At 61.4% G+C, this 24074-nt stretch overlaps 2 protein-coding genes across 8 annotated transcripts in view; one reads left to right on the top strand and one right to left on the bottom strand.

Annotated features, from left to right (window-relative positions):
• Nucleotides 1-17437, top strand: part of WWP2 (WW domain containing E3 ubiquitin protein ligase 2) — a 36692-nt gene extending 19255 nt beyond the window's left edge. For 4 of the 7 annotated variants that reach the window (XM_062007883.1, XM_062007884.1, XM_062007882.1 and 1 more), the window contains 16 exons: nt 2997-3086; nt 4715-4889; nt 7850-7904; nt 10021-10102; nt 10648-10776; nt 11021-11099; nt 11215-11286; nt 11358-11446; nt 12411-12570; nt 13426-13559; nt 13668-13808; nt 14377-14497; nt 14677-14781; nt 15274-15370; nt 16184-16256; nt 16493-17437. In XM_062007883.1, the coding sequence (XP_061863867.1) occupies nt 2997-3086; nt 4715-4889; nt 7850-7904; nt 10021-10102; nt 10648-10776; nt 11021-11099; nt 11215-11286; nt 11358-11446; nt 12411-12570; nt 13426-13559; nt 13668-13808; nt 14377-14497; nt 14677-14781; nt 15274-15370; nt 16184-16256; nt 16493-16592 (1702 nt within the window). In that variant the 3' untranslated portion in view covers nt 16593-17437. The other 3 variants (XM_062007885.1, XM_062007886.1, XM_062007887.1) reach the window with 3 other exon arrangements.
• A 793-nt stretch (nt 17438-18230) lies between these two features.
• Nucleotides 18231-24029, bottom strand: PSMD7 (proteasome 26S subunit, non-ATPase 7). The gene is made up of 7 exons (XM_062007543.1): nt 23902-24029; nt 22991-23082; nt 21769-21861; nt 20962-21059; nt 20582-20662; nt 19229-19320; nt 18231-18713 (listed from the first exon to the last, which is right to left on the bottom strand). The coding sequence occupies exons 1-7, from the start codon at nt 23973-23975 to the stop codon at nt 18275-18277; spliced, it is 969 nt and encodes a 322-aa protein (XP_061863527.1). The 5' UTR covers nt 23976-24029; the 3' UTR covers nt 18231-18274.
• Between the last annotated feature and the right edge of the window lie 45 nt (nt 24030-24074).

The following is a 24074-nucleotide window of genomic DNA, read 5'->3' on the forward strand; positions in this document are numbered from 1 at the left end:
GGGCTGGCTTGCGTAGCAGCTGAGCTGCGTCCCAGGTGAAGGAGAGCTGAGTCTGTTGAGGTTGCCACAGTGCAAGCCCTGCCCTGAGAGCTGCCAGACCATGTTCTGGGCTAACAGATTTGCAAAAAGAGGGGTTGCACAAAACACCGTGACCCTGGGTGGCAGAAATGAGCTTCTGGGGATCTCTTGAGACCAGATGTAGGGCAGCAGACTTCTGGCTGGCTCACCACCCCAGGGTATTGGTTTGACTCGTGGTTTGGGGCGCAGCCCGGGAGATGGGGATGCAGCTGGCTGGGCTGCTGGAGGCACCGCTGTCTCAGGCAGGAGGGATGGGACAGACCCAGGCGAGTGCAGCTCTCAGCAGGGCACAGGAGCACCGCTGTCGCTTTGCCTCTTGCAGCAGCAGCAGTGTCGCTGGCAGAGCTGCTGGGTGCTGCAGGGCTGGGCAGCCACTGTGTCCCTGCTGCCTTCTGTGTGAGCGCTGCCTCATTCCCCTTCCTGCCGTGGCAGGGTGGAGAGCAGCTGCCCTTGGCCTGCCTGGGCTCTCGGGGCTGTGTGCCGGTGGCTGTGCCGAGCCCTGGCCTCCCTGCCCGTGTGGGGCTGTGTGTGTGAGGGCTGGGGGCGGCTGGGTTCGTGTGGGGACTCAGAGCTGTTGATTCTGCTCAGGTAGCTGTTTCTGAACATCTGCACCAGATGTGGCGGGCGCAAAGGCATCTCTCACACAACCAGGAGTCTGTTCTAGGGGCTGGAAGGTGTCCTGGATCATTCCAGCCCCGACAACGCTCAGAGCCTCGCTCCCGTCCTGGCTCAGGCAGCGCGTGTCGCGGTGCAGCCGGGGAGCGTGTGTGGCGCAGGAGCCGCCGGGCTCGAGGCCGTTGGCGCGGGGTCCCGGCTCCCGTGGCGGGGTTTCGGGGCAGCGCACGCGGTGCGGGGCGGGCGGCCCTCGGCACCATCCTGCCCGCACAAAGAGGCACATTATGCTGCCTGGCAGAGGCGTGGGGCCGTGGTTTCTTACATAAGGAGGGCATTTGGTTTGGCCTGCAGGGCTGCCTCGGCGCTGCTCCCTCCCTGCTCCTCGGACCCGGCCAGGGCTCCCAGGTCTCGTGCTGGCCAAGCTGCTCCCCTCTGTGGTGTGGCAGCAGGCACAGGGCAGGAACGCTGGCTGCACTTAGGGTCCCCACAGCCTGTTGCCACACACCCCCCTGAGCAGTGTCCCTTGCAGGATGGCACACAGGGGAGCCTGCAAAGAGCTTGGCAAGGTGCTCTGAGCAAGGATGACCCCAGGACCCTTCTTTCTGAGGCTGCTGCTGTGTGTCAGCAGGACCTAAGTTTGTCCCAGCTTGCTGTTTGTCGATGGTGATTCACTGTTCATAGGGCAGGGCAGCCCGCAGCAAGTTTACTTTGCAGATCTCTGGGGAGCTGCTGCTCTGAGCAGCATGTGAGCTGAGCTTGTCACCTGTTTGTCCTGGGTGTGACAGGGGATGGGGGACAGAAGTCAGTAGCTGCCACCAGCAGCAGCTCTCCACAGTCTTGCACGGCTCTGCAGTCACGAGGGCACCCAGAGGGATCCAGAAACCCTCTGCTCTGGAGGAGTCCTCATCGTGGCATTTCTAGCCTCTACAGCCACGGAAACGGTGTCTAGGGGTTCGAGAGCCTCTTGTCAAAGGACTTCCAAGTCCTCAGTTCCATATTGATCAGAGAACCTGTTGCTAGTGAGTTTGGAGGACCTGCCCCCTCCAGTAATTACTGCTGGCACTGCTGCCTCTGTGTGCACAGGCTGAGGTGCTCTGCACCTCTGAGCATCCCGTTGTCCTGGGGGGGTTGAGGGTGAGCAGGGACAGTGTGAGCCTGGGCCATGGGGCGTTAGAGCATCTCCTTCAGCAGGGCTGCTTGCTTTCTGCGAGCCTGGATTTGTTCCCTTGCTGTCACAACAGAAGCTGATGTATTGCTTTCCTAGGGCTTGTTGCAGTGATTAATAGAGACTGAAGACTGAGTGGGGAGGGAGCCCTGTGGGAGCACAAGTGTGGCAGGAGAACGCTTCATCTGTCAGCAACTGCCGGTTCACCCCTCTCTGTTGCAGAGGAAAAGCTGACAGGAGAGTGTGGTGCTCCACAGAGCTTTTCCTCGTGCCAGGGCATGTTCTTTCATGAATGAATGAAGGCAAAGAATGGCTTGCAGTGTCCTGGGTAAAGCCATGCCCCTGTCACACCGACTGGCCCAGGGGCCACCTCCCAGCCACGGGCCTGGCAGGGTCTGGCAGCCGTGTCTGTCAGCAGGGAGCAGGGGGTGCCCAGGGCCAAATTCAGCCCCAGCCCAAACTCAGAGGTTCCCCTGTAAAGATGTATTAAGGGAAACCAAACAAAAACTATATCAAAAACTCCCAGGACATAAAAGTGTCCCCGTGTGAAACCTTACACCGACACTCCTGCTTTCTGGAGCAGAGCAATGACGGCGGGGGGTGGTTTGGCTGTCAGTGAGGTGCTGGGGCTATCAGAGAGGTGCTGCAGCACTCTGCTTCTGAAAACAGGCATCATTTGGAGCACAAATTCCCCGTTTCCTCCTGTGCCTGTGGGCAGCTCTCTTTGGGAGGCTGTTTGAGCATGAGCTGAGGTAGACAAAGGTTCCTGTGAAGTCTCTTGGTCCACGTGTTGCAAGGCTCTGGCAGTCGCTGCCCTGCAGATGCAGGGGCTGAGGCTGCTGGGACCATGTTGCTTGCTCCCACTGAGCCCTTGGCTTCCCCTCTGATGGAGGACAGGATGGGCACAGCCCTGGCTGCCTCGAGCCTCCTGCCTGGCCTCTCCTGGAGGTGCTGCCCTCGCTGCCAGTGGCCCTGGTGCAGGGGAGCTGTGCTAACAGGAGCTGTGCTGTCTGCCAGTGCAGAGGGCACTTTGTTCTGGTGCCTCCCTCTCAGCTAGGGTTTGATCTCAGCCAGGGTTTATCTCTGCCAGCAAACATCAGCTTTCTCAGGATTGACTGTTTTTTCCTCTTCCTTTCAGGTGGGAGCAGAGAGAGCTGCCTAATGGTAGAGTCTACTATGTAGACCATAACAACAAGACCACTACGTGGGAGAGACCCCTTCCTCCAGGGTAAGGGACTCTGCGGGCAGCTCTCAGCCCAGACACTGAACTAACTTAGAGCAGACACACAACAGTCCCCACAGAAGTGGGGAAGGAGGCAGGAAGGTTTTTCCTTCCTAAAAAGAAATGGGATGAGATGACTGAGTGTTCACTGGCCTGAACTGTGTCCCCAGAAGGGCCTTTTCAGCGTGTGCAGAAGGGGAGAGGCCCCCAAGCTGCGGTGGTTTGGCCTCTGTTAGGGGATTTGTTTTTTAAACAGTCCATGGAAATCATTGAGCAGCAGCACAAGCACTTGTGAGCAGAGCAGAGGGATGGGCCTTCGGGACAGGGTACCAAAGCTCCCCTGAAAGCCAAGAGAGAGGGTGGGCCTCATGTCTCCTGAAAAACAGATGCTTCCAAGTGAGGGCTGAGCTTCTGCTGAGCAGAAACAGGCTTGCTCAGCGTGCCCCAGAGCTGGAGCTGGCCCCTGGACTCTCTGAGGGGCCTCTTGTGTTCTCAGCCACGTTGGGGTTTGCTTGTGCTGGAGAAGATGGTGCTGCTCAGCTCCAGGAGGGCTGTGCTTCCATTTGGAGGGGTAAATGGTCTTCAGGTCATAAAGGCTGCACACAGCCCTGGGAGCCACGTGCTTTCCAGAAGCCTGTTGAATTCTCACTTCTTTGTGCTCCTAAAAGCTGAGAACTCGACACAGCCAAACTGTTGTTCTCCAGACTGAGTTTGTTCAGTGACTGAATGGCTGAAGTGTGCTTTAACCACCGAGGTAATGTGTGAATGTGAAATACAACCCCGTCCTGTTTTCCTCCGCGGGAGCCTCCAGGTTCCTGTGGGCACACACTGCCTTCCCTCAAGCTGTGATCTCTGCAGCCACACTCTCATCCTACAGCAGCTTGGATTCTGTCTGCTTGAGAGAGGGAGGCTGGAACCTGGGAAGATGGGTTTGGGGGAACCTCAGGTGTGTCCCTCCCCACTGTGCAGGTCTCCAGCCCGGTGCCTCTGCCCGGGGTCAGCTCTCCTGGAGAAATGCTTGATGGCCTTTTGGTGTGAGCTCAGCCAGTGTCCAGGCATCCCATCTAGGCTTCACATGCCCTTGCAGGGAGCTGCCTTGAGTCTTACCAGTCTTGGATCTTTGTGCAAAAGAGCCCCTTCAGCTGTGACCGTGGTGGTTATGCTGGAGCTGGGAAGGGAGCCCTCGTGTTAAAGGCCATTGAGCTGTTGGGAGAGGAGCCAGAGAGCAAGTGTCTGAAGCCAGCCTGGAGTGTCAGAGGGAAATGAGGAATCACAGGCTCCATAGCTGGACCCCTGGGCCCAGGCAGCTCTTGAGCCTCCCTCCCATGGGAGAACTCGACCACGATCCCGCACGGAGCCGCTGCGTGGGGAGAGTGAGGGGAGCCTGGCAGCTGGGGAGGTGGCTCACAACCCCGTGCTCCTCTCAGCTGTGCTTTCAGCACGTTCTGGGGCAGCAGCTGGATATGGTCAAGCTGCTGCTGTGCATCCAGGGCCCCCGGGGCAGCCCTTAGGCCAGGGCAGTGGGAGGTTCCTGTGTACCAGCCTGGACCGTGCCTTCTGCTGTGTCCTGGCACCTGCCTGCAGGACCCACCGAGCGGAGGACAGACAGTGACATCTTCCTCTGGTGTTTCCAGGTGGGAGAAACGAGTGGATCCTCGAGGCAGGTATTACTACGTGGACCACAACACCCGCACCACCACGTGGCAGCGACCCACGGCCGAGTACGTCAGGAACTATGAGCAGTGGCAGTCCCAGCGAAACCAGCTCCAAGGAGCCATGCAGCAGTTCAGCCAAAGATTCCTGTACCAGGTGAGAGCAGGAGCTGCTGGCGATGGGGGCTGGCCCAGGCTGGCCCGGGGGACACGGTGTGTGGGGAGGAGCTTGCAGGGCTGTGTGGAGTCGTTGCCTCAGCGAGCTTGGCAGAGCAGCACTCAGATGGGAGAGCCCCTGTGCCCCTCTGCTCTGTGCACAGAACCACCTGGGAGTGACTTTCTTTTTATAAAACAACCTGTATGGCTCCAAGGGTGGTGGGAGGTGTCCTCAGCAGCCTGTCTGGCTGGGCACACACTTTCTTCTGTGGCTTCCAGCAGCCCACCTTTGCTGCTGACCTGTGAAGCCTGCAGAACTTGATGTGTGCTGAGCTCATTGCTCCCCAAGTCCCTGTTGGGCCGAGCACAGTGAGGTTGGGTCCCAGCAGCAGTAGCTGCAGGCCCCAGGTACACGTGCTGACACGGTGAGGGCTGTGAGAGTCAGGGGCTGTGAGAGCACAGACGGCGGGTGCTGCTGGGCTCAGCCAGCTCTCACCTGCCCTCTCTGCTTCTTCCCCTCATTCCTGGTTTGGGCTCAGTAGCTGTGTTTCCTTGCCCTGCAAATGCTCTCTCAACAGTCCCTCAGAGCAGCAGCTCCTGACCAGAGGCCGCTCTTGTCCTCGCCTTGCCCTCGCTGCTGGAGCTGGGGACGCAGAGTCTCACTCTGGACCCCTGCCAAGAGCCAGGATGGGGCTGGTGGCTGTTGGTGGCCGTTGGACAGAGCCAGGCAGCGGTGTGTCCACTCCCGCAGCGGTGACGTCCCCGTGGGCTCTGCCCTCAGCCAGCCCCGCGCCGTGGTGACAGGGGCTCTTGGCAGGAGGCAGGGAGGTCTGGTGGGGCAGGGGTGGAGTGAAGGTGGGCAGAGCAGAGCGACCAGCCTCTCATCCATGTTTATCTGCCCTCGGAGGAAGGCAGGAGGGAGGCTGAGGTGTCCTGGCAGCACAGCCAGCGCTGCTGCAGACTCTGTGCCGCAGCAAGGAGCGTGGGCCCTGGCTGGGACGGGGTACAGAGTCTGTCCTCTGGCTGAGAAGCTGCTCTGCCCCTTTCCTCCCCCTGCCTGCCTCTCCCTGGACAGCTTACCAGCCCGTCCAAGCCTCTCAGCAGGAGCTGTGCTGCCGCAGCTCTGCTGCCTGCCCGCTCCGCAGCCTGTGCTGGCCGGAGCACTGCACGGGGCTGGGCAGGAGGGAGGGGGTTTCACTGCAGGCTCAGCGCGCTTGGGGCCCATTGCTTGCTCCATCTCTGCCAGCACCAGCCTTGGAGCTGCTCCAGCGCTGTGTGACTCGCCCTGCCCGCGCTCTGCACAGGGAGGGACTCGTGCTCCAAATTTAGCCTGATGAAATTATTGTACTTTTTGTTTCAAGCTCTCAGCTGCCAGCAGCGATGGCTCCTGCTTGCCTGCTTCCCTGCAGGAGCTTTCTGTCTCCAGCATCCACCTGCCCTCCTTGCCAGGAGAGGAAGGCAGGGTCACAGAATCACAGAATGATAGGACTTGGAAGAAGCCTCTAAAGATCATCCAGTCCAACCCTCCAGCTATAAAGCAGACCCACCTAGATCACGCTGGTGATGAGCAGTGCTGCAGAGCCCCTGGGGGAGCCTCGGAGGGCCGGGGTGCAGCCAGGGCCCACTCTGGCAGCAGACACCTGGGTGCCACAGGGCTGCCCGTGCTCTGCAGCGTCCCCAGCACCCAGGGCTCTGCTGGCATGGCAGGTCAGGTTGTTGCCAGGGTCTGTGGAGAGCTGTGGGAGCGATGGCTCCCTGGAGTTCTGCCCTGGGCTCTGTTGGTTTTAATTAGTGATTTGTAGGCCACAGTGAGGTGATACCTCTGGACGTGGCTCGGGTGCCCAGTCTGGGCAGGGAGGGCACGGAGGCTGCCCCAAGCCCGAGGCACACCGTGCCTGCCATGCCCAGCCCCGGCACATGGCGTCGGGCACAGCAGACGACGCGGGGAGAGACACGGGCAGTGCCAGCCCCGGCCCCGGCGTGCCCTGGGACGTGGCGGGGCGCTGAGCTGCCGCGGGGGGCCCCAGCACCCCGAGTAGCAGCCGTCCAGGGGCTGGGGCTGCCTCCTGCTCCCGGGCGGGACGGCCGGGCCTGGCCGTGGGTGCCATTTCCTGAGCCCAGGCTGCCGGCGCTCGCGCCGAGGGCTGTGCCGCGGCCCCTGGCCAGCAGCCGGGTTTCAGGAGGTGCAATGAAAACGCCTCTGGGGTAACAATGCGTTTCTTATTTAACCGTTCCGAGCACTGCCGGGGCTGCTCCTCCCCCGACCCCGGCGCTGGGGCTGCACCTCCACCCCCGGGGGCCTCCGCCGGAGCCGGGGCCGTGGCGCTCCCCGGGCACCCCCGGCTCGGGATGGGTGACAGCCGCCCGCCCCTGCCCGCCCCGGGGAAGAAGAAAGGTGCTTTGTGCCGTGGCCCCCAACCTGGGAGGGGGGCGGTGGCGCGGAGCCGCCCGTCTGCGCGGGATGAATGCGGCCTCAGTGGCCAGGGCACCCCGGCCTGCCCGGGAGGAGGGGGCCGCTGGCCCGCCAGGAAGCGCGGGGCGTGGACACGGCTTGTGGGAATGATTTCATTGGAAAAGCCTGCGATATTTTTTCCCCTCTTGTGTGTGGTTCTTGGAGGAGGCTGGAGGTGTATCTGGTGGGGACAGGCGCGGGAGCCGAGCAGCCGCGCACATCTGGCCGTCCCGCTGCCGCGGCTCGGCACGGCCCCTGCCCCTGCGCCTGCCCCTGCGCCTGCCCCGCCGCCCCTTGGCTGCCCCTCACACCCTCTGTAGTTTGTGCCTTATTTTTTTTGTGCCTTTTTTTTTACCCCCTCGAGTGCACGAGTTTTTTCCAGTCGCCGTGAGCCGGGGGGAGCGAGCGGCAGCGAGGGCTGCACGGCTCACTCACAGCCCCAGCCCGCTCTGCCCTGCCGGCCCTGCCCTGCCTTCAGGACCTGTTTTTGCCCTCTCTGTTGTCTCTAGTCGTCCGGCACCCCGTCTGACAATGATCCTCTCGGGCCCCTTCCTCCCGGCTGGGGTAAGTACTGAGCTGCCTCACCTGCTGCCAGGCAGCCCCGGGGAGACGCTCCTGGGGATGGGACACCGCAGGGATGCTCCTCAGGATGGGACACTGTGGGGACGCTCCTGGGGATGGGACACTGCAGGGATGCTCCTCAGGATGGGACACTGCAGGGACGCTCCTGGGGATGGGACACCGCAGGGATGCTCCTCAGGATGGGACACTGCAGGGATGCTCCTCAGGATGGGACACTGCAGGGATGCTCCCGGGGATGGGACACTGCGGGGACGCTCCTGGGGATGGGACACCGCAGGGATGCTCCTCAGGATGGGACACTGCAGGGATGCTCCCGGGGATGGGACACTGCGGGGACGCTCCTGGGGATGGGACACTGCAGGGATGCTCCTCAGGATGGGACACTGCAGGGATGCTCCCGGGGATGGGACACTGCGGGGACGCTCCTGGGGATGGGACACTGCAGGGGATGCTCCCGGGGACAGGACACTCCAGGGGATGCTCCCAGAGACACCCCATCTCTGGAGCAGGACCCTGCCCACCCTGCTGCACGGCCGGTGCTGTCAGCAGCTCCTTCGCTGCCGTGCCTGGCGTTGCTGGGAAGGCAGCGTTCCCATGCTCCGCTGCTCGTGGGGCTGAGTCTGCCTGTGATTAGCACCATCTCTGATTTGAAATCCAGCTTTTTTCCCTTTTTTCCCTTTTTTCCCTTTTCCTGGAGGAGTTCCCAGTCTCTCTCAGCTGCTGAATGCAGAAGTGCTTGTGGTTGTTCTTTGAATGGAGGAGACGATAGGGATCCAGCTCTTTGCTCGTCCGCAGACCCCTCCGGTGCCTCCCGGGATGCTCTGGCCGGGCTGCAGTGGGGCTGGGAGCTGGCAGGAGCAGGGCTGGCTGTGCTGTCTCCGTGGGCTGAGCATTATGTGCTGGGACAATTTGAACAGTCCCTGTGCCATCCCCAGGGCAGAGAGGCCTCTCCAAGGCAAGAGCATCCCCGGAGAGGGCAGGCTGGGATGCTGGTGGGTGCAGCCAGGCACAGCTGGGCTGTGCTGTTGGGGCTAGGCTGCCAAGGGAGTCCCCAAAGGCAGGATTTCGATGGAGAGAGTCCTGGAGCCTTTGCAGCCACGTGGGTACCACCTCCTGGTATTGGTGAGGAGAGGGGCCCTGTCCCCAGTGCCAACTGGGCAGGTTGGGGGGAGGCATAGCTCTGTGTAGGGCTGAGCACCCTTGGGTGGGGATCTGTAGAATGGATGAGGTCCCTGGGATGGACACAATCCTGGTCATCATATGCAGGGTCTGCTATGGTGTGGGGGCTTCATCCTGCAGCCCAGAGGGGGAGAGGGGGCCGGGGACGGCGGGGAGCGTGCGTGCAGGGTGTCCCTGCCGCCATGGAGCAGGGCTGGGCGTGCGGGGGGGCCGGGCACGTGGGGGAGGAGGCGTGTTGTGTGCGGGGCACACGTGTTGTGTGAGGGGCACACGGTGGTGGGGAGGCAGCAAGTGTGCAGGGGCTTGTGTGGGGAGGTGGCTGGTGGGACACGCAGGATGTGTGGGGGGGGTGCAGATGCCCAGGCCTCGCAAAGAGGAGAGTGGGTGCAGGATCCCCCCCAGGCCAGGGTGTGTGGTGCCCAGCCAGGGCTAGGAGGCACTTTTCTGTGTGTGTCAGGGGTTGTTGGGAAGGGGATGCCCAGGGCAGTGTGTGGGGCACACGTGGGCAGCGTGTGCTGGGAGGCTCCTGCACACGGCGGGTGTGAGGCTGTGGGCACAGAGCAGCAGTGGTGCTGCAGGCAGTGGGGACACTGTTTTATGCCTGTGCACAGCAGGAGGAAAAGGGAGGTGTGTGTTTGGGGATGTGTGTGTGTGTATGTGTGGAATCCTTTAGGTTGGAAAACACCTTTAAGATCACGGAGTCCTTCCCTGGAGCTGTGGCAGCTTGTGCCTGGGGAAGCAGTGCAGGGTTTTGTGTCCTGCCTAATTGAAGGGAGCCAGGGCAGTGCCAGTGACAAGGCAGGACAGGGGAGCGACAACTTCTCGTGAGCTGGGATGGGGGAGGGCTGTTCGGGACCATGGGACACCTCACCAGTGGCCAGGCTGCTCCAGCTAATGCTTCCTCTCCCTTTCCTCTTAGAGAAGAGACAGGACAATGGGCGAGTGTATTACGTGAACCACAACACACGGACCACGCAGTGGGAGGACCCTCGGACGCAGGGGTAGGCAGCCTGGGGGCAGCGGGGAGGATGCCCCTGGTTTCAGAAGGTCCATGTGATGGGCTGCTGAGAGCTGGCTGTGCCGCAGGGCTGAGCCCCCAGGTGGGCTGAGAGCACAGAGCTGCAGCCCGGGAGGGCCGGGCTCCATGGCCCCTGGCGCTGGCGGGCAGCTCTCCGGCTTGTGGGAGCTGAGGGTGGAGACGAGGAGATCCCTGGCACCAAGGAGTGGGTGATGGGGGAGGCTGCAGGGCTGTCTGGGCAGAGAGAGGTGCTCGCTTCCCACACCTTCCTGTGGGGCTCTGCCTGGGCTCCTGGGAGCTCTGGGTCGCAGCTCTCCAGAGACCTGGCCCAGGTCTCCCTGTGCCCTGCCCAGCCGTGGCTGGGCCTGGCGGTGTCCAAGCGAGCGGCCTGGGCAGGGCTCCTGTCGTAGGGCACAGGCTGGTGCTGGCTCATCCCCTGCCGTAAACCCTTCCCTCTGCCCGGCGCGGAGCTGCCGGGAGGCGCTTCCCGAGGGGAGCCAGCACCGCGACCCCTCGCTCCCTCCGCAGGATGATCCAGGAGCCGCCGCTGCCGCCCGGCTGGGAGATGAAATACACCAACGAGGGTGTGCGCTACTTCGTGGACCACAACACCCGCACCACCACCTTCAAGGACCCGCGCCCGGGCTTCGAGTCGGGGTGAGCAGAGCCCTGGCGGGCAGCGGGGCCTGAGCCGCCTGTTCCCGCGTCCCGGTGCGCAGGGGGAGGGGGGTCAGCTCTTGCGAAGACGCGGAGCAGCGGGTTTGGGGCCTCACGTTTGGCTCCAGCGGAGGCGAGCTGTGCCCTGAGATCTTGCTCCCGCCTGGCTGGGGCTGGGGCCGCGGGGTGGGCTCCTGGCCCCGGGCAGGGGGGTGCTGAGCCCGGGCCCTCGCTGCTCTTGCAGGAGCAAGCAAGGCGGCTCCCCGGGGGCGTACGACCGCAGCTTTCGCTGGAAGTACCACCAGTTCCGCTTCCTCTGCCACGTGAGTAGAGCAGCCCAGGGCCCCGGCAGCCCGCGGGACGGCCCGGCGGCGCGCGCGGGCGAGGGAGCTGCCGTGGCCTCCCGCGCCAAGCCTCGTGTCTGTGCCTTGCTCGCAGTCCAACGCCTTGCCCAGCCACGTGAAGATCAGCGTGTCCCGCCAGACGCTCTTCGAGGACTCGTTCCAGCAGGTGAGGGGATGGCGGGGCCGCGGGGCCGTCGCCCGTGGCCCGCGCTGACGCCGCCGCTCGCGTCTCCGCAGATCATGAACATGAAGCCGTACGACCTGCGCCGCCGCCTCTACATCATCATGCGAGGGGAGGAGGGCCTGGACTACGGCGGCATCGCCAGGTGAGCGCCGGCGCCACGCTGTGCCGGGGGCTCAGCCTTTCGGCGGCGCCGGTTCCAGCGGGAGTTTCAGGGGTGGGCAGCGGCACAGCGGTCCCTGGCGCAGGGCTGGGGACCTGGCTGGGACCACCCTGCCTCCCCCAGGGCGAGGGGCCCAGCGGCCTCTTCTCCCCGCAGCCACCTTCACGGCCCCGGTGTTTCCTGGGGCGGTCAGTGTGAGCTGGGGTAGAGGTGGGGTGGTGCAGTTGCTGCAGCTTCTGCTGCCTCGAGGATGGTGCTACCGTGGAGCACGGGCTGCCCCTGGGCTGGAGGGGATCTTGTGCCCCCGGGAGCCCCCTGGCTCACGCCGGGCTGTGCCGTGGGGCCGGGCTGTCGCTTCCCGCTGCCGCGCTCTCGCCTGGCTCTGGTGCAGGGACTCCCGCTCGCCGCCTCTCTCTGTGTCCTGCCAGTGGTTTTACCCTATGGTAGGTTACGTCATGCTGTTCTACCACAGGGTAGAACCACGGACGGGATGCCGGGGCTGCCTCAGCGTCCGAGGACTCCCGTCTCCCTGCACGGCCGGGGAGCAGAGCCAGGACAGCGCCCGGCCCGTGCTGCTTGGAGCTGGGGTGCAGCTCTGGGGAGGCTCAGGGAGTGTGTGCACAGCACACGAGTGTGCACGGCTGCGTGTGTGTGTGTACGTGTGTGACAGCCCGGGTGGATCAGAGCCATGGGTGCCTGCCTGGGTCCCCGATGCTCTGAGCAGGGTGTTTGTTGCTGGTGTCTCTAGAGGCCCTTCACACACCATGCACAGCACCCGTGGGGCAGGGACACACTTGCTGAGACACACCAGGGCCCCACGCTGGCACCGGCGCCCCGAGGAGACGGGCAGCTGGTGTGTGGGGTGTCCCTGCACAGGGCACAGCCTGCCCGGGCACCCTGGCTCCCTGAGCCCCTCGTCACACCGCTCCCCTTCCTCTTGCCCCAGGGAGTGGTTCTTCCTCCTGTCCCACGAGGTGCTCAACCCCATGTACTGCCTCTTTGAGTACGCTGGCAAGAACAACTACTGCCTTCAGATCAACCCTGCCTCCTCCATCAACCCCGACCACCTCACGTACTTCCGCTTCATTGGCCGCTTCATCGCCATGGTGAGAGCCCGGGGTGACGGCCAGAGGGCTCAGGCAGGCCGCGGGAGACGAGGCCCCTGTTTCCTGTGTGCCCGCAGAGCCGGGGCCTGGCCGGGCCGGGGGTGGGCGGTGGGGCGAGGGGCGGCTCCTCGTGCCCCGGCTCTGCTCTGCGCGGCACTGTCGGCCTCGTTGGGCCGTGTCTCACTCAGGTGTGGGTCCGTGGGAGATGGGCCACGGAGGGGATGCTGCAGGAGAGGCCGCAGGGTGATGCATTTCGCATGCAGGGAAGGGCTGTGGGGCTGGAGGGGATCTGGTTTCCCAGGGGCTGTGGGGTGGGGATGGCTCCAGGTCTTTGGCTGCCACCCCAGGTGCTGTCGGGGGCTATTTTTAGCCCCAGCAGTGTGAGATTTTCCAGCTGCCCGAGCCCTAGAGCGGCTCCTCCCGTTTGTCTCGCATTCCCCAAGGCCAACGTGCTGCGGGGTGCCCAGTCCCGGGCTGGCAGGGGCTGCCCCAGCTTGGGGAGGGGTCCCTGGCGCGTGGCCCCGCGAGGTGTGTGCGGAGACGGCTGCTGCAGTCCCTGCCCTGCGCCTCGCAGGATACCAATAAAACCCCAGACTATTACTCACCGCTGGGCCGTTCTAGACAAGCGTCTGCATTATTTTTGGCCGCCTTTGCCTTGGGGCTCCTGGAAGCCAGGGATTCAGGGAAGCTGCAGCACAGCTCTGTTTAAACAAGTGCTCTTAATAGAGCTGCGAGAGGAGAGGGAGACGCGGTGGAATTCGCGGTGGGGAGGGGAGAGGGGCGCTCGCACAGCCGCAGCCGCGGGACCCCCGGAGCAGCCGCCCCGGCCCCGTGACGCGGCGCCGCTCCCCGCAGGCTCTGTACCACGGCAAGTTCATCGACACCGGCTTCACGCTGCCCTTCTACAAGCGGATGCTCAACAAGCGGCCCACGCTGAAGGACCTGGAGTCCATCGACCCTGAGTTTTACAACTCCATTGTCTGGACCAAGTAAGTGCCCGCAGTCCCCCTGGCCCAGCCCAGCCCCCCGTCCCCCCTGCTGCCCCCAGCCCCGCCGGCTGCCTCCGTCAGAAACGCCATCCCAGGGTCCTGTCACAGGGAGAACAGCCTGGAGGAGTGTGGCCTGGAGCTGTACTTCATCCAGGACATGGAGATCCTGGGCAAGGTGACCACCCATGAGCTGAAGGAGGGCGGCGAGAGCATCCGGGTGACGGAGGAGAACAAGGAGGAGTACATCATGTGAGCGGCCGCGCCGGGCGCCTGCCCCTCGGGGACGGGCCAGCTCTGGGGTGGGAACGTGGGGCTCGGGACGTGGCCGCTTCCCTGGGCTACGTGGCCTGTGACAAGTATGGGCTGGCGCGGGCGGCTGAGCTGTGCTGCGGTCTGGCTTGCTGCTGGCTGGGCAGCTGCCAGTACTTTCAGGAAAGAGGAGAGGGGAGAGAGGGTGAGCCTTTTCTCCCTGTCCCATGGCTGCTCACCCTGCCTGCCTGCTGCTCGGCTGGCAAGGGGCTGCCAGGGCCACCTCCTGATGGCAGGCTCTGGCCAGGGGATGTGGTTTGCAGCCCTCAGCCTCCTGAAGGTTGCTGGTCAGTACTCAAGGCTGTCTGCTGTTCATGGGTTCAGAGGCAGAGAGAAACCCACCAGTGGGAACTGAGGGGAGCCCTGGTGGTTTGCAAGAGCCTCTCTCGGCCTCCTCACACAGCCCTGTGGCTCCCAGGGCCTTTCCCACCGGCAGGAGGGATGGGGGGCAGTTCCCTGGGCTGGGCCCCTGTGCTGGCTGCCTGCTGAGCACCCTCTGCCTTCCCAGGCTGCTGACGGACTGGAGGTTCACGCGGGGCGTGGAGGAGCAGACCAAGGCTTTCCTGGACGGCTTCAACGAGGTGGTGCCGCTGGAGTGGCTGCGGTACTTCGACGAGAAGGAGCTGGAGGTGAGCTGGCGCCATGCTGGGACAGGGCTGCGGGGGGCTCCTGGGGTCCATCAGCAAGAAAACATCTCGTTAGAGGTGAATTCCTGCCAGGAACCTCTGCTGCCTGCCCAGTGCTGGAGCCTGGGGCAGCGTTCCAGGGTCCTGTCTGTGTCCCCTTGCTGAGTGTGCCCTGTCCGCAGCTGATGCTGTGCGGCATGCAGGAGATCGACATGAACGACTGGCAGAAGAATACCATCTACCGGCACTACACCAAGAACAGCAAACAGATCCAGTGGTTCTGGCAGGTGAGCTCCAGCTCCAGCAGCACCTCTGTCCAGCGGCCTCTGCCCGTGGCCTGGGGCAGGCAGGGCTGAGCAGGGCAGACAGGGCTGGCTGGGGCAGGCAGGACTGACAGGAGGGCACGGTACAACCACGAGTGTGTGTTCCACAAGCAGCACTTGGTGGTGGGTGGTAGAGGCCCCAGCACTGGGCTGAGGGCAGCAGGCAGCAGTCAATGTGCATCTAGTGACAGCTGCTGCTCTGGGGCAGGATGGCAGATATGGACTAGAGCTGTGCCCATTCAGGTGGTGCTGCTCGCAGAGAAGGGGGTCAGGAATGACTCTGAAGGGATGCATATGTGCCCTGGGGTGTGGGTCTGGAGGAGAGGGCTGCACTGCCCTGGGCTGTGTCACAGCCCCCCGGGCTGGAGAGGGGGTGTTGGTGGCAGGAGCTGGGCTGCAGGACGGTGCCCCCAGGCCGGCCGGGCTCAGGGTCCCACTGGCACGTTCCTGCTGTAGGTGGTTAAAGAGATGGACAACGAGAAGAGGATCCGTCTGCTGCAGTTCGTGACCGGGACGTGTCGCCTGCCCGTCGGGGGCTTCGCAGAGCTCATCGGTGCGTGTCCCTGGCACTCAGCTCAGGGCGTGCTGGGGGTCCCTGGGGGGAGCAGGCGGGAGCCCACTGCCCACGTGGCTGCTGCAGAGTGTGAGGCAGCAGCTGCGATGTCTGAGCATGGCGATGTCACCCGCTGACGTGCAGTACCCAGGCAGCCTCCTGAGCTGGGACCTGGGCTGCCAGTGCAATGCTGGGCCAGTTTGGAGTCTCATTTTGAATGAGATTTGATTTTTGATGTAGTTTTGACTTCTGTGTGATGAAAGCCTTTGTCCAGAAAGCCCCTGTGGTGTCACTGCTCCCATCCCTTAATTTGCCACTTTTTGGAGCCTGTACCAGCCTTTCCTGGAACCAGCGTCACACTCACCAGCTAACTTAGCCCATTCGTTTCTCCTCACTGGCAAATGAGCTTCTTTCCAGCCCCTGGGACCTCGCCAGCATTCACAATCTGTTAAAGAGACCTCAGTGACTCAGACTTCCTGAGCCAACTCCTTTAAAGCTCTGGGATGGACCCGCTCGGTCCTGCGGGCCCACGGATAAACACATCTCAGCGTTTGCTGTGTAAGCGTCCTGGCCAGAGCCACTGTCAGCTCTGTGCTGCCAACGTGCTTTGCAGCTCTGCCTTTCTTGCTTTTGAACATCCCGTGTGTGAAGGGGGCAGAAGCAGCAGTGAGTGCAGCTCCGGGCTCCTGCCCCGACGCCTGTGGGATCATAAGGGCGTGTGAGGGTGCGATCTGGGGGCTGGCAGCGTGTCACAGGGGTTTCTTTTTCAGCTCTTGCTTGTGTGATGAGATTGGCTGTGCTTGTAATTAACAGGCAGCAACGGGCCCCAGAAATTCTGCATCGATAAAGTTGGCAAAGAGACATGGCTGCCTCGGAGCCATACATGGTAAGTCATTCCTCCATGGCCCTCAGGGGACAGCCGTGAGCAGCCTCGGTGGGGCTGCACAGGGCCCTGTGCACCCTCTGTCCCCTCTACCCCAGCCCCTGGGGTGCAGCTGCCCCTCCTGGCCCCTCCTGGCCCCTCCTGACCCCTCCTGGCCCCTCCTGGCCGTTCCTGGCCGTTCTGGCCCCTGGGGAGAATGGTGCTGACGGCGCCATTCTCAGCCTCTGCTGCCTCCCCAGCTTTAACCGTCTGGATCTCCCTCCCTACAAGAGCTACGAACAGCTGAAGGAGAAGCTGCTGTACGCCATTGAGGAGACGGAAGGCTTTGGACAGGAGTGACGGAGCGTTGGTGCTGTGCTGGGGCGGGGAGCGCCCCGCCGAGCCCGTGGAGCCGGCGCCGGGCCCTCCCGCAGGACGCTGCGGACGCCGTTGCTCTTGTTCCTGTGTGACCCGCGCTCCTGCCGCCCGGGCTCGGGCTGTCCTCTCGCTCCCTGCCGCGACAGCCGGGCTCGGGGCTCGTGTGGCGGCGCGGAGGGGCCGGGGAAGGGCTGGGCCTGGGCACAGCAGCGCGGGCGCCGGGGCTCCTCGCTGCCCCTCGCAGACGCAGTTCAACGAGATCTGGTTTCGGCACAGACTGTTTCCCCTCCTCGTGTTTTCTGCCTTTTCCTGGCATTCTAATACGTGCAGGTGAGGGGAAATGAAATGGCTCTCGAACCAACTCTCGGGTCGCGTTTGGGCCCTGTCTGTCGGCTGTACAGGGGAGCCCCGGTGCTGCCGCTGGTGTGGTGCAGGAGCACCAGGACAGCCCCTGCCCGTGCGGTTGTGTGTTTGGGTTTGGAGCGCGTGGCCCCCGTGCAGTTGTATTTATCGTTAGTGGTGTGTTGCTCAGAGCTGGTGCTCTGCAGCAGCCTCGGGCCGCGTCTGCCCTTTGCTCGGTTCGTGGGTTCGGCTCCAGCTCCCCGTTTCCCGTGCCGCCGGCCGGGCTGGTGGCAGCAGCCCCTGGGGCTGCAGGTGAGGGCCGGCTGAGGGCCCTGGCCTGGCTGCCCGCTCCCCCGCTGCCCCCGCAGCCACGGCTGTACATAAAGGAAGTCTGCGATAGCTTTTAACTGGCAAGAGGGTGTGTTTGTACTGCACCCTCCTGCCTCAGCGACGCCTTCTTGTGCAATAAAGGATAAGCAGCTGCCCAGGCGCGTCGCTGGTCGGTGTGTGGCGGGGGGACGGGCCGTGCCGGGGCCTGGCTGAAGGGCTCATAAACAAGAGGGGTTAATTCCACGCCCACGGCGGGTGGGAGGGTCGGGCTGGGTGCCCTGCTCCTGCCAGCCTTTGCACAACCCATAATCACACTCAGCTAAAAACATCTCCAGGCCGCTGTGGCGGGGCCGGCGCTGCCTCCCCGTGCTCCCTCCCATCAGGTGCGTGAGGCCCGTGGACAGAGGCTGGGGGTGTTGAGTAAAAGCCCACCACAAGCAGAACTGATCAAAGCCCCTGTTCCTGGTGCCAGGGACGGCCTGTGCCCCGGGTGTTGCCGTGACTTGGCCTTTTGGCAGCTGCTTTGTCTGGTTGGTCTTTTTGTGGCTTGGGCAGGAAGGATAGCAAAAAATCCCAACACAAACCTAACCCTGCCGAAAGCAGAGCTGAGGAGAAGAGCCAGCAGGAGCAACAGGCTCTGTGCTAGTCCCTCTGGAGCTCAGCACCTCCTCCTCAGCTCAGACATGAGCCCATGGTAACAAGTGGGGGTCCCACACCAGTGAAACTCGGTGTCAGCTACACCAGGGCCCTAGAAGGGAGGCTAACACAGGACAGGGGAAAACCCTCTGCTCTTGGCCTAAACGTCCCTGAAGGTGCACTGGGGAAAGGAAGAGGGAAATGATTTCAGCTTGAACCTCAATCCAGCCACGCTGGGGTGAGCACAAAGAGCAGCAGGAGAGCAGAGGGGAGCAGAGCATGGCCTCTTTGGACAAACCAGCACCAGAGGGATTTAGTTTACAAGATTTTTAATTTACAAATAAAAAACCTACATTTTACTTTTTCTCCTTTTTCTCCTCTTTCTTGACATCACCCTTCTCCTTGTCTTTCTCCTTCTCATCTTTTCTCTCCTTTTTACTTTCTTCTTTCTCCTGTCCTTCTTTCTTCTCTGCATCCCTGTTGGCAATCTTGTTATTGATGAGGTTGTGCAGGGCAACCACAGAACGGATAAGGGAGGCCAGGTAAACCACCACCATCTGGTCATTGGTCTTCAGGTAAAAGGCCTTGACAAACTCCTGCAGGTTGACGTCTGGCAGGAGGTTGAAGACGTCCTGCAGGTGGTAGATGATCTGGTGATTGATGGGGAGCTTGCCCACGGCGACTTTCTCCAGGTAGCTCCTGATGTCCAGAAGCTTGGAGTTGAGTCCCTTCAAGCCATGGACCTGGTTGGTGATGCGCTGGGACAGAGTGCCCACTGTTGTGTCCTTGATGTCTCTGAAACACCCACGACAGAGAACCTGCGTTAGAACGCCACTTTGCATCCCCAGAGCCAGGCAGAGAGATCTGTGCAGCTGAAAAGGAAAAGCCCCCTGAAGCACAGCTGAGGGACATCGTAAGGAATGCTCCAGGTCAAAGAGTGTGGACAAAGGGAGGCAGAGCACAGAGTGTATCTAAAAGGGATCCCTGTGGTATCCTGGGGCACATGTCTGTTCTCTTGGGAGTGATGTTTGTAACAGCAGTAGAGGGAGAGAGCGAGAGATAAGCAAAGGGGGTTTCTGACTGGCAGGAAGATGTGGTTTGTAGGGGGTGGCTGTGCCCTGTGCCTGCAGAGCTGCCCCAGCAACGCTCCCTGCCCCATCAGGTGGCTGCAGCTGTGGCAGGGCCCCTCAGGGCAGTGCCACCATTGCCCTCCGTGGCAGGCAGCAGCCTCAGAGCGTCCGTGCTGGTCCCCAGGAGCCGCGGGAAGGGGCGCTGGGGCTGCCTGAGCGCAGGCACGGCCGGACACTCACCGCAGCAAGTGCTCCACGCCGACTTCCTCGGCCTCCTCGGCTCCGATTTCGCTGGTCACGTGCTCAAATGTCTTGGAGGTGGGTGTACCATCCTGCCAGGGGGAGAGGAGAGCTCAGAGTGGGCACAGAGCTGCCCCCAGCCAGCACAGGCACCGCACACGGCCTCACAGCCCGAGGGGAAGTGCCGCCTGGTTGCTGCCAGGGGCAGGGCACGGCCAGAGGGGCCTGGGCAGGCAGCTGAGGGGAGCAGTCCAGAACCCTGAAACCCACAGAGGCTGGACAGAGAAGGCTCCACTTGGCTTTGCCTTCATTAGTGTTACCCAGTGTCACAGGCCAGTGCTGTTGGCAGTTTCTTCTGCCTCGTGCTCTAATTTCCCATTAACGTTTGGCTATCTCTCCACTGTGCCAGGCATGTCTCGCTACACAGCAGCTTTCCTTCTTTCCTGATACAACCTTCTTACACTTGGGATACCTTTTGTCACCCTGGTACTTGCTTTCAGCCAGTGAGAAGCACCTTTGCAGTTCCAGAAGAAAACCCCAATATCATTACAAGGCATGCACTGGACGGGAAGGAAGATGTCTGAGAGATACACGGGCTGAACTTCTGACAGTGAGTTTTAGCCAAGTGTTTCCAAAACCATGACCTGGCCCAGGATCCAGCTGTGCAGAGATTTCCTTACCACCAGGACCACAGGGAACTCCCAACACTAAGAACAAATCCTGCAGCTCTGAGGCCTGCAACACAGGCAGCAGCTTCTCCACAGCGAGAGACTCACAGGCAACAGGATCCAGCTTTTTTATATCCCTCCAGAAGGTAATTTAAATTAAACAATTGCAATTGAGAAGCCAAATCTGACTTACTGCTGTTGTTTGTCTGGATGGTGCTGCAACTGATTAGTGTTGCTCAAGCCTGACCTCCCTGCTCAGCACTGGCACAAGTGAGTGAGCAAACCACTGCTCAGAGAAGCTGCTGTGACATCTGAACAATGCTCTGAGCTGGGACTCTTCCTGGCCGTGGATGTGACAGAACAGGTAAGAAGCACCTGAATCACACAGGGAGCTGAAGCTGTGGAGTTCCTTAGGGCCAGCAGAAATGCCCTGCTTTTCTCCAGGGGCATGAGAGCTTTCTCCAAGGTGGATGACAACTTCAGTTCCAATAGCTCATGTTGCAATTGGGATTTAACCTCTGGTTTCAGCAGATTTTGGCTGCAAGTCACAGGCCCCCACTAGTGAGTGCAACATCCCACGTGTAAAAGGCACCTATGTGCTGTGGGATGTGCATCCTTCAGAAAACAAGGTAATCTCAACAGCCACCTTCTCCAAAGGAAAGGCAGAGACATGTGAAGTACTCACATCGTGAACTTCTTCAACCGAAATATAAGCTTCTGTGGGCAGCCCCAGGTCCTTTGGCTTCACATCAATAATCACCAAAACCTTGTGGAGAAAGCAAACTTCAGAAAGCTGGCTTTAGTGCAAAGACTAGAGAGAAACACTCCAGGCAGCACTTCACCCCACAGCAGTGGAACGCTGCTGCTCAGAGCTGGTAGCTTCAGCACCGAGAACACCTAGAGCTGCTTCAAAAGACTCTGATCCGAGTTCCTCCATGACTTTGTGGCTGCCAGGCATGTAACACGCTGTATCACCAGCAGCAGGTGAGGGCCCAGGGTTCCCAGAGCCCCATTTAGGAAGAGAGGAGGAAAAAACCCCCACCTCCAAGGAAGTGCTGCACTTACAGAGTTAGGGCAGTATCTCTTCATCAGCTCGTTGATGGCGATGTCGTTCTTGTGCAGTTTAGGGCCCGTGTGGTACCAGCCGACTATCCTTTCTCTAGCTGAGCAAAACCAGAAAGGATTCTAAATCAGACCCGTGGGGTCAGGCAAGGGCAGGAAGAGTGAGGCAGAGACTGAAGGAGCAAATCAAAGGTGGCAGTCTAATGTGTGTAGGAGACAAGTGCAGAGGGCAGTGAATTACAGTAGGTGATTACTTGCAGCTTGCTAACAAGGTTTGTAACTTTACTCCTGAGTTCTTAACTAAACTGGACTATTTTGTAGCACTCATTATGGTCTCAGGATGTGACAGCTTGAAGCTAGAGATGCAGAAAGCCTAGTGACAGAAACTGTATTGTGAGAGTGGCAATTGGTGCCAGGGCTGCAGAAATTCACAGGAGCTGAAGTTGTGGCTGAACCATTCCTTACAGAATGTGAGTTTGTAATGCTTACACTCATCAAAACCTGTTTTCAGGGCACATCTGTATAGAGGGGGGTTGGGAGGAGAAAGCTCTCTTCAGCAGTAAGGGCATTTCTGAGAGCTGAAGGATCCCCAGGGCACAAAGCTGTCAGGAGCCCCGGCAAAACCAGAGAGGTATAAAGGAACGTGCTGGGAACAAAAACGACCTGCACCAGTGACCCCATGGAAACCCATCAGTGGGCGTGAAGCCGTGCAGGGTGTCGGCACAGCAGGCAACTCACTCTGCGGCTCCCTGTGAATTCACCTCCCCACACGGAGTCTTGGAAGTTCCTGACTGCAAGACCTCAACTTACCGTTGACCTTCTTAAACATCCCGTACATGTTCTCCAGATAGTCGTGGTCCAGAAACCACACGGTATCATCCTTGTCATCCTCGTCAAAAGGTACTGGCGGTAAAGCAAAACACGTATTTGAGCACCCAGCTCCCAGCACGGGCGCGTCGCGGGCCGGGAGTGCCACCCGCCCCACAGCCCTGTGCTGCACAAGCTCAGCTGCGGTGCCAGTCCCTTCCCTGGGGCACAGCCTGCCTCACAGCTCAGTTCTGAACCCGGGAATGAAGTGCAAAACGTGCTGAGGGGAAACTCGGGGGCCAACAGCAAGCACGAGAGAGAAGCTCTCCTGCAGACAAGCGACTCCCTTGTGTGCACGGACGTTTCACACGACAAACTCAGTATCCTGGCACGAGTTATGGCTTCTTGAGCAACGGCAGGCTACTGCAGACAAAAACTAGCTGTCAGTGTCAAACATGTGTCATCAGCACTTTTAGAGACACCACGAGACAACTGAGGTAAGCACCATTTACAACTACTTTATCAGTAGCAGGCTCAGCTCTCAGAACAAAGACTGCTCTCAGTATTTCAACTTACAGGTGAATGCTTCGTAGCTGAATGGCTGTCAAAACAACATAAAAACTCCTCTTTTAATCAAAGGGAAGTTCTTCCAACAACGGGGCAAAAAAAATCCACACTTGGGAGAAGAACTCCACATAAACTGTGAAGCTCTATCTATAAACAGAGAGGATTTTGCCTGGTCACAGCGTAGCCCCATTGGGAGGGAAAGGACGCAACAGACACAAACGGGTCAGCCACCACCAGGCACTTGAGAAGTGAATGACACAGACAAGGTGTGTTTCAGTGACACAGACAAGGTCTCCAGAGGAAACAATCCCCACGCTGTTAATAGCATGCTAGAGGAAAGAACTGGTATTGAATTGGGGAAAAGGTGAGTAAAGCTCACATGTCTGTTCAGCCTTTAGAGGAGCGGGTCCCAGCGCCAGCAGCAGCGAGCGCTGCAGCTGCTGGTGACACCGCCAGGACAGCCACGGCTCGGAGCCCGGCCAGGCCACTGCAGCAGAACGTGCAGCAGCACTGCACACGAGGCTGCCCCCTGCTCCCACAACACGGGCCAGCCTCTCCTGGCCCACGCAGGCCCATCGCACTGGAGCAGCAACCTGCGCTGCCACACGGTGGCTTTAACTTCCCGAGGTCTGAACAAGGGCAGGGCACCCAAATTCACCTGCAAAACTGTTGGACACGTCTAGTATTTTCTTCTGCCAGGAGCCCAGCAGCACACCGACGACTCGCTTCTGGTTTCCAACCTTTCCTATCCTAAAGGGAAAAGACTGTCAGTTCCTACGACACACAGGCCCAGGAGTCGGGCACCGAGGTGCCAGCGCACGGCTCGCTGCGCCCGGTCCCTGCGGGGTAAACGCCGTGTCTGTTGGGACGGAGGGAGAGGCACGATGCTGGTTTTATTGCTGATGGTTAATTTCCATCCAGAAAAAGGCGCTTTGGTGCCCTCGGAACCAAACGCTGCAGCCCAGAGATGCGGGATGGGGACTGCGTGGCCTGAGGCAGCCAAGGAGGGTAAACGTGACCCAAAATAAGCCCCGCTGCAGCCTCACCACAGGACAATAGGCTATAAAACTGTGAGTAAGCTCCCAAACTGCCCGGTACCGCGCAATTTGCTCGCACAACGGCAGGCTCGGCCGCCTGACAAGATTTTCGCCTTTTTTGACACTAAAGCTGCTTGTGAATTGACGCGATTCAGTATAAACTAGGCACAAACCACAGCCGGTGTTCAGCCATGCGATCCATCCCCGCTCAGCCCGCTGCAGCCCGAGGAACGAGCCCCCGCTTGTCCCCGCCTCGCGTTGTAACGAGCAGGACGCTGCTCGGCGGCCTCGAGCAGGGGCGCTGACAGCCCCCGGCCCCAAGCGCAGTCCCTGCTCCCCCCTGACGGCGAGCACAGCGCCGGGCCGCCACAGGAGCGCTCCCGCCGCCGCCCGCCCGGCGATCGCGGCCCCCGGCGCCCAGCGAGCGGCCCGGGCCCGGGCTCCCCGCACGGCGCGGGGTCCTCTCCGCCGCGGCCCGCACGGCCCGGCCCGTGACTCAGCGCCGCGGCGCGCCGCAGCCGGCCGGCCCTACCTGTTGAAGTGATCGACGACGCTGAGCAGCACCAGCGGGTGCACGACCACCCGGTCCACCGCCAGCTCCGGCATGGCGCCCGCGCGGCCCCGCTCCGCCGCCAGCCCGGCCCGCCCGCCCGCACCAGGCCCGCTCGCCCCGCCGCGCAGCCCCGCTCCCAGCCTGCCCCGCGC

This window comes from Colius striatus, chromosome 14, assembly GCF_028858725.1.
Source record: "Colius striatus isolate bColStr4 chromosome 14, bColStr4.1.hap1, whole genome shotgun sequence".
NCBI classification, from domain to species: domain Eukaryota; kingdom Metazoa; phylum Chordata; class Aves; order Coliiformes; family Coliidae; genus Colius; species Colius striatus.